Source organism: Pteropus vampyrus, unplaced genomic scaffold (genome assembly GCF_000151845.1).
Source record: "Pteropus vampyrus isolate Shadow unplaced genomic scaffold, Pvam_2.0 Scaffold102, whole genome shotgun sequence".
Lineage (NCBI taxonomy): Eukaryota > Metazoa > Chordata > Mammalia > Chiroptera > Pteropodidae > Pteropus > Pteropus vampyrus.
Window position 1 is genome coordinate 1469546 of NW_011888883.1, and position 13341 is coordinate 1482886.

The 13341-nt window shown below is 35.7% G+C and overlaps 1 protein-coding gene and 1 pseudogene across 7 annotated transcripts in view; both read right to left on the reverse strand.

The window, feature by feature from the left end:
• Window positions 1-1301: 1301 nt before the first annotated feature.
• The window catches only part of LOC105295277 (cytochrome b5 reductase 4), a 76073-nt gene continuing 64033 nt past the window's right edge, over window positions 1302-13341 (reverse strand). For 4 of the 7 annotated variants that reach the window (XM_023533415.1, XM_011364882.2, XM_011364881.2 and 1 more), the window contains 2 exons: window positions 5600-5764; window positions 1302-1909 (listed from right to left, as the gene is read on the reverse strand). In XM_023533415.1, the coding sequence (XP_023389183.1) occupies window positions 1855-1909; window positions 5600-5764 (220 nt within the window). In that variant the 3' untranslated portion in view covers window positions 1302-1854. Of the gene's footprint in view, window positions 1910-5599; window positions 5765-12851; window positions 12927-13341 lie in introns of all 7 variants that reach the window. The other 3 variants (XR_002781491.1, XR_002781490.1, XM_023533414.1) reach the window with 2 other exon arrangements.
• Window positions 2446-2564, reverse strand: LOC111742856 (annotated as a pseudogene).

Here is a 13341-nt window from a genome sequence, read left to right on the forward strand (position 1 = left end):
CAATAAATTTAATAAAAAAAGATAGTTTGGGAAATGTTGAGTTTGAGGGGCTTGCGAAACATCCAGATGGTATCTAACAGGTAAGTGGATATTGTAAACTGAAACTCAGCTGACTGATTCTCAATTTGCTCTCTATCTAATTTGAGAATTAACATATATGTTGATAAAATCATGTGAACCAATGAAACACCCTAGAAGATGCCTATGGGTTTTCTATTGCTTTAAAATACAATAAGAAGAGGAATGAGGAAGAGATAAATAGAGTAACAAAGATTTTGTTTGCTTGATGTAATTAGAAAGGGATGAGAAGAGAAAGAAAAAAAGGTAAGAAAAGGTTAGAAAGCTGTTGGCTAACGCAGAATTGCTATATTACTAATAAACTATAAAAAAAAAAAAGGTGCGTCCAGAAAGTACATGATCCCACTTAGAGGAGAAAAAGGAGGTTGGTAGGGAGGCTTGAAACTAGATAATATTGCTGTTAGGCACCAGAAAGCACTGTCAGCCCAGGATGGCTAGATCAGACCCTGCCTGGGTGGATGACAACGTGTGTAGAACTGGCTAGAGAAGAGGGAAACACAGGAAAAGATGAGAGCGTTCAACCAGCCACTTGTACACAGGGAGCTTCATAAGCTGGGTGCTTGTAATTTGAGGAATGTTAATATTGTGTGCCTTTTCGATGCATCATCCATTCAGTGAAGATTTAGCTATTACGAAATCACAGGGCAATTGGAGACTCTTCTAACCCCCATATTTCTGTGAAAACACTGCTGCTATCTTGAATAAGACTGAAAAATCTATTAGTTTACATAATAGCCACCTATTCATTTAACACGGTTTCCTCATAAAAAGTTCACGAAGATTTTTCTCCATACCTTTTGCTGAATCCCAACCTGGGGAAGCATATGAAGGTCCCACACATCAGAGCTCAGAAGGGCTCCCTGCTGAACTGCCAGCTGTAGGGAGAGCAGCCAGCTAGGGAAAGTACCATTTAGGAGAGAGTGTTCCTCATTTTCCCAGCTGGTCTAGATGGGCTCAAAAAGAATTAAAATTTAACCCAGTCCATAGCACCAAATGATTATTTTAGGCTTGGGACCAGATGCTACACTTTCATTATCTTTCCTAATGCTTTTGCTTTGGGCTAAGAATAAAAACAGCTGTCAAGTTTCTCTTAAACTCTCTAATACACCTGATCCAAGCTGTGTGTCTGAAGTATCTCCAACATCTTTTATTGTTGCCTTTTAAAATTTCCCTTAGATGTGGACCCAATATTGTTGCATTCAAAAACATTTCTACGACAAGGATTAAAAAGTATTTAAATATACTTTTATTCTACTCTGTATCAATGCCACACACACACACACACATGCACAAAATGTTTGGATAACTTAGTAAGTTATAACATTCCATGTTTTAATAGTAATAACTAGGACATAAATGATCATTTCCTGAGTTAACAGTGCAATGTAAAATTTACTGTATTGCTAAGACATTTTACAGCATAGAAACGTGATCAAAATGATCATTTACTTCATCATGTCATAAAACACAAGAGCTCATCGTAGAACAGTGATACAGTTTAAGTGGTAAGGAACTTTGTGATTTATAACAAACAATCCTGTATACACCTGTTGCCATGATTGACTTTCCAGGTCAAATATCAGTAGTAAAATAAGTTATGGTATAAAATAAAGTCAACAAGTTATCTATACTAAAGGAACATTTGATTTCATTTAAGAAACTGAAGCCTGGATTCTAGTTAACCTTTTAGTATATACAAAAATGTTGTCTTAAAAAACCCTAAGCAATCACAAATTTAGATAAAACAGTTGAGTAAAGGACAATGACAGCTCTTCATTATGTTGTAAAACTATGGATCTCATCTTTGGAAAAGTTAAGATCATGCAGCAACCTGAAAAACAAATACAAAGCACAAGTCTCTTAGAGAAAATGTTTAAATCTAAAGGAAATCAAAGTTTACCATCATAAACATAGTACTTTTTCATTTCCCTCATTTCCTATGTATTTAAAAAAATACAATGATCGCTTCTAAAAAATTAACAATAATTCCTTAATATCATCACATATCTAGTCAGTGTTCAACATTTCAATTGTCTTATAATGCGTAACTTTAAAGTTTGGGTCAAGATCCGATTAAAGTCAACTCATTGTGATTGCCTGATAAGTCTTTTAGGTATCTTTTGATCTATAAGATTCTCCTCCATCCCTCTCTCTCTTTGTACTGCAATTTATTTGACAAAATCAGACTTTTATGTGCTGAGTCTCCCACAGTCCTCATTTTTCTGCATTCCTGTGGAATACTTGAATGGTATGTGTTTATATCCTCTTATTGCCCATAATTTAATAACTGAATCTAGAGGCTGGATCAGACACAGGTTTTTTTTATATATATATATTGCTTTAAAATACAATATATATATTTTTTTACACCTACAGCACCTGGTCTTCCTAGCTGGTCTCCCATGCAAGTACTAACCAGGCCCGACCCGGCTTAGCTTCCAAAATCAGACGGGATCGGGCTTGTACAGGATGGCATGGCCATAGACAGGTTATATTCTTTTTGACAATACTACTTCATAGGTAGTATTCTTCCATCAGGAGGCACATAATACCTGGTTGCCTCTCTTTGTGGATGCTAACAACTATTGATGATCTACCTATAGATCCATCAGTTCATCAGGGACTGAAATTGGTGATATTCTATCATTCTTTCTTCATTTATCAGCTGAGGAACTCTATTAAGAAAAACTTCTGCTCATTTATTATGTGGTTACCCTATAGTATAGCTCATATATTAAAGGCAGAATAAATGCTTTATTTTCACCCCCTTAATTCACCAGCTTTCAAAGTAAGGAGTTGATCCCCATAGCATTCTATTTTTATTCTCTCCACTAAACAAAAAAAGCAGAAATACTGCTTAATGATAATGCAACCTGGAAAACTGTACATGGAGACTAAAATCTTAGAAATGGCTCTGTTTAAAATGTACCTGATCATAAACATTCATTTAACACTTACCATATATAGTTACTATGCTAAGTACTTCATATGAATAAGTATTGTTATTTATTTTCTTTTACAGGTGAGTACACTAAAGCTTGGAAAGGTTAAGTAACTGGCCCCAGGATACCCAGTTAATGATTATAAGACAATTCTAAGTGGTAGAGATGGGATTCAAACCCAAATTGGCAGCTTTTAAAGCACATTTTTTATTATATTCAAATAAAAAGAGAGTATGGCATAGGAGTTATGAGGCCAACCTGGTGCAACAGTCAAGCCTCTGTCTGAACCCTTCCTACCTTTCAGCCATACCTCCTGTCTCTCCCTGGCAAGCTGCTTCATGCTAGCTCTACCAGTCTAGACTTCTGAACACCTGCACCCTTAATGCATCTGCTCATCCTCTCCCTGCCTGTACCACCCTTCTCAACCTCCTCTGACTGGCAACATTTTAGATATCATTCAAAGTACAGGTCTTTCTGACCGTGCAGTTCTCGTCTCTCCAGTACACACGCCCCTAGGTAAAAGACCCTGTCTGTTCTTGAATTTCCATAACAACTTGTGTTTATCTCTAGCAAGTGTTTACAACATTCTGAGTGGTATTTTAGTTAGCAGTCCATGCATTTGTTTGTATCACTAGACAGTGTGGGCCTTGAAAGTAGAGACTGTCATTCATCTCTGTAATAAAGTGGGTATTTAATGGTGGAAAGAACCTTCACCGGCTAAATAATTATAAACTTTTATTTATACTTTTTTAAAAAAAGGTTTCTGAGTTATCACATCATAAAAATTTGACAAATTTTCACCAAATATAGAAAGTATGTTTGGAATGATTATACTTAGAATATAACTTGTGTAGCAAACATGAGACTGCAGGGCACTAGGAATGGGCATCCCAAAGAGTCATCTTTGAAGACGGCAAATACTATGATATAATAAGAGACTCATGTAACTGTCACGTGAGAGATGTATCACAGGGTGAGGACAAGGAAATGAAAGAAATGAGTCCTAGACTGAAATTCACAAGGGCTATGAATTGCAAGTTCTGATCTGAATCAAGCCACATCTCACAAGGCAACTCAATGTAGCACGTTTAAGAGTGAGTGACCACATGAGACCACATATGATGCCTGATAACACTCCTGAGCAATTCTGGGCAAGCCAGCCGGCACAGCATAGAAAGATCAGCTCTGAGGTAAAGCTGAGAAAATGCAGCTATAGAGATTACGGTCAATTTTAAAAAGGCAAAAATACTAGCACCTTGGCTCCCTTTTATTTTATTATACATGCACTGAGGCTCCAGGATGCAAGAAAGTAGGCTAAGCCTCACGTGGAACCAAACAGAAGAGCTCTCAAGAAGCCTGTAATTCATGGGAGAAAATAACCCACTTCTACCAGGAGGCCGTACAAGGGATTCCCTTCATCGGTCAGCGGAAAGTGGACCAAGTGGCCCTAAAGTCAGTCTCTTTCTTCATGAAGTTTATGATTCCCATCACTTAAAAGTATTATTGTGCTGTGATCTATAAATAAGTAGTAAGATACTTCTAAAATAGCAGTGTCGATAAAGTAGGAGAATGTAGTTCTTAGTCTTTTTGTTCTGAAATATTGTTTTACTTCAAATTGTTTTTGTTAGTCTTAACTATAATTTTTATAGTTTGGTTTGAGCTTTTAAAATGTTAAAGTTTAATAGTAATTAATTTTTTAAGTTGAAATAGCTTAAACAGAAGAACGTTCTCCTGAAGGTATTAAAATCCAGAAGTACACTTAAATTTAATTAAAATGAATTTTAAATACAACATGGAGAGAAACACTTTTTAACGCCTATTTTTGCTCAATCTTTTTCATAATTAAAATTAAAAATAAAATAGCAAGAGAGAAAGAAAATTATCTAGAAAATAATAGGTTTAGTCATATACCAAACAAGGAAAAAACAGGGCATGTAAGGCAGTCATATTTTAAAATGATCTAGAAATCCCATAGTGGCTATATTTAAACAATATTTTAAAGTGTCATTTTAGAGTTAAATCAGATCAAGGTGAATTTCAAATAAGATGGGCACTACTTTTTCTTTATCTTTTTCCAGAGTTCAAGTCTTACTCTTGGCTTATGTTCTACTCTTTCCTTTTTGTCTTGCTGTCTGGCTTTCAATCACTGTATTATCTACTAACTTTCACCCAGTTGCAGAGAATGAAGAAAGAGGGAAAGCTACTACGAACACTGTTTATTAAATACTATATATTGTAATGTTTTGGTGGAAGGAGAGGTTGAATCTGGTTTCCCAAATAAGACTGTGGTACCCATCTTGTTAATGTATCCATACTTCTAGTGATTGGCGGAGGCATTAAGAGCTGGCTGTATCTTACTTTTGTGTTCACATCTAACTCTACGTGTAATAATTTTAGCTTCCAACCTTCACCTGTATGAAGATTAAAAACTGTCATCTTCTCAAGCTGTAACAGGCTAGTAAAGTGCAGGTTCGTATGACTACGATGAACTGAGAGCTAAGGCAATTGTTTCTTATGGAAAATTTTCATTTCTTATGGAGGATCTTGAGGATTCTTTTTGCTACCACATCACTACTCACCTTATTCCTTGCTCTGTAAATGGCATTGGTCCACAAATGCAGATGAGGACTTTGGATTTGTCTAAACTTCTTTTCAAAAATTCAGAAAGAAGAGCTGGTGAAATGTGTCCCTGTTTGCCATTCCACTCAGAAGTAGGTGCTGAGAGAACAAATTCAATATCAAATCTAGAGAAAAGAAACATTTTTTAAACATCTATAAATGAAACATGTTTCATTTAAACACGAAACATATTAGCATGTTTCAAATTCACTAAAATTTCCTTTTCTCCCCTTGAAAACAATATATAAAAACTGACACACTTGCTAGAAAAGCACTACAATAGATTATAGGCAAAGATTTAACAAAAACATATAAGGTTAAGTCCACATTTACTAAGGATTAGCTTTTGCTACAGAAGAGAAAAATAGTTTCGCATTTTTTACTGAACTCAGAAAGAGAGCTCCAAGGGATCCCAGAGAACTCTGCATTTCTATTAACAATCTGCTCATATTAGTCATAGTGAAGAGCAATTTCCAGTGACAAGTGCATTTTAATCTCTGGCTCAAACCTCTAATGAGTTCTAGACCTTTTTAACCAACAGTCTGTTTGACTTCTTAATGCTGCTTTCTCAAAGGCCTCAATCTAACCTTACAATCTCTCTACCCAACAACCTGATGTTCTCTTTTTTCATTTTTTTTAAAAATTATTTTATTATTTTTTTATTATGGTGACATTGGTTAATGAAATCCAATAAGTTTCGAGTATACAATTCACCAGTAAGGCATATATATATTGCATTGTGTGTTCACCGCTCATAGTTAGCTTTCTTTCTGTCACCACATATTTGATCTCTTTTACTCCAACTACTTTCCCCTTCCCCACCTACCCTCTTCTAACTACTAGTCTGCTCTCCATGTCCATGAGTCTCTGTTTGTATGTCCTGTTTGTTTGCTGCTTTTAGGTTTATATCCCACATTTAAGTGGTATCATGTGGTCATGAATGGTGGTATACGCCAAGAAGCTAGGATTTATCCCGGGGACCTCTCTCCCCCTCACTCCTCAGACTCACATCCTAACCAAATCCTAGCTCCTATCTATGTGTCTGCTTCTCCCAGTCTTCAGTGCCTCAACACTGCCCATATTCTTTCTTCCTTGTGTAATGCTTCTACCACACCCCACTCCTCAGTTCTTTGCTAAGCACCATCCCCACAGGGAAGCACCGCAGTCCCACCAGTTTTGGGTCCCTTGCTATATCTGATGTAGAAATGTTTTCTTTTTTCTTTTCTTCATAGACCTTACTTCAAGTGGTAAATATGTGGTCACCAAGATGATTATTAATGTCCACCTTCCCTGCTATACCATAAACTCTAAGAGAGCCAGGACCATGTTTGCTCTGGCTACCACTAGGCCCCCAGTGGCCAACACAAAGGAGGCATTCAAATACTATGAAATGAAACATAAAAGAAAAAGAAATAGTACAGAATTAAAATGAGAACATAAAAACAAGTTTCACAATGTAACTACAGAGTATTTCTTCCCACAGTTCTGTAATCAGTGAAGTGAATGGCTGGTGAAGAGCCATAGTAAATGGTTCAAAATTCTATGTTGTACCTGTTCCCTTTGCTCCATTTTAGCAAAACACAATTCTTCCAAATTTCAATAGCATCGGAACAAGTGCATTTCTACATTTTCCAATGAGTAATTATTTTCTCTTAGAGCAGAAGAAAATTATACATTAATTCCAATCTTAAGAAAAAGTTGAAATGAACAGTTTCTCTTGTGAGGAGGTCTGGGGAGCCAAATATCAGCACAGAAACAGGATGTGGCTGGCATAGCAGCCTTCACGTTGCTGTGCTGCAGCTGGGCTAAGGCTCACAAGAGCTGACGAGCCTGGCACAGGCACACAGACCAACTCTGAGTGCCCTGGCTCTCAACTAGACCCCAGCTTCTAGGTCTTATTGGTCCATTTGTAGAACAAGGTGAGAGAATGACATTGTCTCTTACAATTCTAAAACTTCGATTTTATTATTTCTTACCTTCAAGGTTCCCATTTTGTTTTAGCAGCAATACTAATCCATCCTATACAAAATAGCCTCCCCAAATACTTTCACTAACTTATTTTCCCTTTCCATCTCTTAAAACTAAGATAGTTTGAGATAAATCTGGAATGTAATATTTGCTTACTGCTCCATGAAGGTAGGATCCTTGTCTGACTTTGTCAATGCTATAGATGGGCCTGGCTCAAGGTAAGTGTATAAAAAAAAACAACTTGTAGCATGAATGAAGGAATTTATTTACAAAGAAGTCATACTGACTAAAATTTTTAAAAAATTGTATACAGAAGAATAAAGCCATATGCTGGCATCTATGAAATTCATATAAAAATGAACATCAATTTCTCAGTGCATTTTTCTAGGAAGAAGGTCCACAGCTTTCATCAGATTATCAAAGGGAACCCAAAAGCAGCTGTAGAACCACTGTCTTAATAAATTTCTAATTATACATAAACAATTGGATAAAAGATAGCAATTGCCTTGTTAAATTAAAAATAATAGCCTCCTCTGGCTCTGTTTCCAATAAGTCTATCACCAGAATAAAACTGCTAAGGTATATAAATAAATATTGGCATTCTTATCATCTGAAAAAATTCTTTTACTGAGATTCAGTGGCATACTTTCTGCAGGAATCTATGAAAGGGTGATAAGTAACTGAGATCCTTACATACATGGTGTACACTTCTCATTTTCTATTTATTCACATAATGGGTCCCTTGGCTATAACTTTTGGGCACTCAACTGAAAAAGAGGAACTGAATGCAATTTTTAAGGATATTGTAAAGAGTCTCCTATTTTGCTTTTCTCCTTCATAGGACTAGAGAAGAGCTTAACTGGAGCAGGATCAATCCCAAGTTAAGACTCAAGAATACTCTAACAAATGATTTCTTATACCAAATCAAGATATAGATGGTTACTGTAGAATCGATCATCTCTTCAGAAGTTTCTGAAAGAAGGCCAAATTACTGTTTGAAACAATTATAGCATAAGAGGACAGATTGGTAAATGTTCTGAAAATACTTTCCACCCAATAATTTCAACAGTGCCAGAAAGGACCAGGACTCTTGAAAGGTACATTTACATAACTTATAAAGTTCAAAGCAACATTTTTGAACTTTATAAGTTACATTTTGAACATTATATGAAGGTACATTTACATAACTTATGAAGTTCAAAGCAACATTTTTTAAAAGATAAAGAATATACTTGCTTCTAACAAATGTCTCTGTGGTCTTAATGGCAATGGAAGTAAATAAGCTTATCAAAAAATATTTTGAAGTAGATTTACAATAATCTAAGATTAACAAATCTTGAAATATAAATATATTTGTTCAGTCTAAATCCTATGCAGAGCCTGTAGGCATCCAATAACTTATTCCCTCCTTCTCTAGCCAATCAGCTTCCAAAACCTACCTCCTTCATATTTCTTACACGTGTCCCCTAAGTTCTCATTTTTACAGCTACAATTCCAAATGAGGCACTTATATCTCTTATCTAAAATATTGCTCTACTAGCCTTAGCCCGTCCTAATCTTTCTTAAACATCATTGCCATATTAGTTCTTCTAAAAACCCAGACTGAATCTTACAATTTCTTTACTTAAAAAGTCTCAGAAGAAAAGTTTAGATTATTTGGAGCCCCAGCTTTTCTTGGCTTCACTAGCTAAAGAAAAATTCTAGAAAGAGCAGGAAAATTTGCTATTTGCTCATGAGAAAAACAGCTCACAAAACAAACAGCTAGGGTTTAAAATTAGATAAACTATACATATTGTGGAAACATTTCTTAAAATGAATCTATTGAATCACTAGTACTCCTCCAGATGTTAATGGCATTCCATTAAAAAAAAAAAAAGGCTAACTATTAATATTAAATACATTTGGGACTACTGGGTTAAAAAAAGTTAAATAGATTTCTTTAGAATTTCTCAAAGCCATAACTATGTTAAGTTCAAGGTAAATCTTCAAGAAGGGAATACAATGCACACTGTTTCTCAAACTTATTTAATCACACAGCCCTTTGGCAGGAACACATGAACATGTTAAGAAGAACATTCCAAGAAACACATCATCTGAGGAGCATCAGAAGAACAGGTATAAGGCAGCGGTCCCCAACCTTTTTGGTACTAGGGACCGGTGTACCTATGAGAATCTAATGCCTGGTGATCTGGGGTGGAGCTGAGATGGTGATGCTAGCACTGGGGAGCGGCTGCAAATACAGATGAAGCTTTGCTCTCTTGATCACTGCTCATCTCCTTTTGTGCAGCCCAGTTCCTAACAGGCCACAGACTGGTACTGGTCTGCAGCCTGGGGGTTGGGGACCCCTAGTATAAGGGTCTAGATTAGGGGCCCACATATCTGTGAGCATCACAGGCTAGGGAAAAACAAAGAGGTTCAGGCACATCATTCAACTTATGCTTCTACAACCACTGGCTTCTGCTCTCTTAATTGGGACTAATACATTGCTAGTCCCAATACTGACACTCAAGTACAGAAACACAGTTGGTTATTATCTTCTGAGCTTGTCAATAATAAAGGGAGATAAGCTGCCAAGTGTTGCTGGGCCTTTTCACATCCATCTAATACATACTTATTTACTATATGAATTATATTCAAGGTCTCCCATCACCTGATTTCAGTCTACTCTGTTCTTCAACTGTAAACAAGATGATTAGAAGTGATCACCTCTAAGATTCCTTCTAATATGATACGGAGTTAATGGGTTAATTTTTTACAAAGTTATTTCGCATTGTTCTCTTTCATGAATATATCACTCCACAGATTGGGCTCTGCTCTTTGCTAAAACACTCTGAACCTCCCAGCCCTCATGTTCTTTTGTTCATGAAATCCTAATACTCAAATTTTTCTTGTTCAGAGTAATGCTTATTGTTTCCCAAAGCCTACTCAAAAGCCCTTTCTTCAAACAAGCACTGACCTCTCAAAAACAATTACTCTTTCCTCTCCCTAGACTTCCAAACATGTGATTTGTTCCTCTTGAAGCAGACTTTCCAGTTACTGCTGTACTTTAGAACTTCTCCCCCAGGAAGGTAGTCTTATTCATTTTGTATCTTTTCCCAACATTAAAAACACTTTGCAAATAGTGAATACAATTGCCTGAAGTGATGCACATATCTGTTGTGTATATAACTGGGGATATGATCCCCTGTCCTTTGTGCCCCACTCCCCTGCTGCCTGGAGTCTCTTTCTTCTTCTCTTACGTTCCAATCATTAGCCTCATCCTTTCTCAAACACAAAACAAAAAGGTATGTGTGTATAAGTATGTCAGTGTGTGGGGGGGTGAGGGGGAGTGGGAAGAGAAAAGGGAAAGATAGGGACCATAAATGTTAATAATTGTTCTTTAGAGGGTAGAATTATAAGTGATTTTTTCCTTACATTTTTTTCTATATAAATATGTATAAATTTTATAAATAGAAGGGAAAAACATCAGCAAATCAATAACTTCTATTATTTATACAAAAGTATATGCTATTAGCTTTACTAAAATAAAGTTGTCTCCAAAAATGACCGCTAAAGGGAAGGAAAATAATTGTTATATTTATATATTACAAATGTTGTCCAGAATTGAATCTTTTTGTCAAACTGTCCTATCCCTTGAAACCAGTTCTGCAAAGGCTGGAACCTCACAGAGCTAGTACATTCTCCTGAAGGGAGGGAGAGGGTGGGCCAATGTGAAGATTGCATCAATTAGGCCTCAAAACACTGCACAGTAGAGATGAGTGAAATTTAATTTGGATTTCAGTTTGCATAGTAATTAGTTACATCTGTTGCTGTACATATTTGCTTTCTGTTTTCTCTCATTTTTATTTTTAAGAAAAATAAATGTGTGAGATTTTGCTTGACTTTGAATGCTGTGAATTGAGTTCCAACTATCAAAGTTAACAATCAAGTATAATAACATATTTGGATAAAATTCATGTAAGTTAACTTCTGTTCAAACTTTATACTTAATGATATGAAAACTAGGTTGAAATAGAAATATCCTAAAAGAATACTTATAGTATACCCACTGCTTTGCATTTCTACTAAGTTTAGCAATGTGGGAAAATGAAAATACACATTCCCAATACTGCGTGAGAAAATAAGCTAGCACAGTATCTTGATCACTGTTGTATCCCTGTGTACAAGCACACCGTAGATGGTCACATATATTTCATGAATGAATGAATGTTACAAATATGCTAATTATGGGTTAGATGCCTACATATGCTATCTCACTGCCCCCATACTCAAACAATTCTATGATGTAGGTATTGATGTCCCTATTCTACAGATGGAAAAACTGAGCCCCAGTCAGATCAAGTAATTTGCCCAAAGTCCAAGGTTAATAAGTTTCCATTATACAATATTTCCAAAAATTTCAGTTGCTAATCACATTATCTAGATAAACTGAGGACAAGCATAGCACATTTGCTGAAAATGAAAATATTAGATCATATACCAGCCTTATTATCCATCTTTTCTATCCTTCCTTGTTCCACAAAGGAAGGCTGAGACCTAATCCTACAGATAACAAAGTATTTCATTTTTTTAACTATAAAATCTAAGAAAATTTTTAAAAAAATTTACAACCCAATAGTAATTTAACCAAGGAGATGTGTTCAGGTGTCACATTTTGTTTTCAGAAACTTTATTACTAAAACTAGAAGTGAAATAGGAGAGACGAGATGTAGGAAAGGGTGATTTAATTAATATATATAAAATAGATTTAAATGCTAACTGAAATATAAATGTGGCTAATTAAAATTACCTTATATTAAATCTGAACTTTTACTTTCCTTTTATGTATGGGACTCAACAAGTATATTTTTGAATGAAGAGTACTACAAAACCCATCAATAAGCTTTAAGGCTAGGTTTCTCCTATATCTGCATAAAGCCTCAAAATATGGTAAAACTCCTAATAAATATTCCAAAGCCATCTGAAAATGGCTTTTTCATTTTCCAGTGAGGGCCTGACCATGAATCTCCATGGAGCAGTAAATTATATAATGCTAGAAGCTGGTGCCAAAAGAGTGCTTCAAGAAAGGAGAGCCATGTTTCCAGAAAGAGAAGGAGGTTAGGAAGTAGAGAGACAGTGTGAGCACACAGGAGCAAGCAGGGGAGAACAAGAAGAGAAAGAGAAGGTGTAGAAGAGGGAGGATACAGGCAGGCCAGCAGTTGGAACACTATCACCTCTCTTAGCAAGCTGGAGAGTATCGCTCACCTGGTGAGTGCTGTTAGAGCCAGTCATCCAGAAGTGGGAAAAAAGGGGGCCTTTCCTCATCCTCAATACTGCAGCCTATGCAATTCCACCAACCCAAATTATGTAGACCAGACCAAACAAAACAAAACAAAACAAAACAAAACACACAGTTGTCTTTGTTAAAAGACACTTTACGTTCATAGGCCGTCAACACATTCCTTTCTGCCAATTACTTCTTATATTAAGTTTAACTCCTATTATTAGATTGAAAGTACAATATCTGTTCATTAAAATGCTGGTAAATGGACTTTTATAAGAGAACTATTTTTAAAGAATTTAAAAAAAAAACTTTCAGAAATACTTAAAACAAGAACAAAAACTTAAAAATCCTACCCATATCTGTTTAAATTCTTTTAAATGTTTGTTTAGGGAAACAGGAACTCAAACAGTTAATACAGAAACAAAATACATGTATACAGAGGCCCTCTATTAACTACAATTCAAATATCTG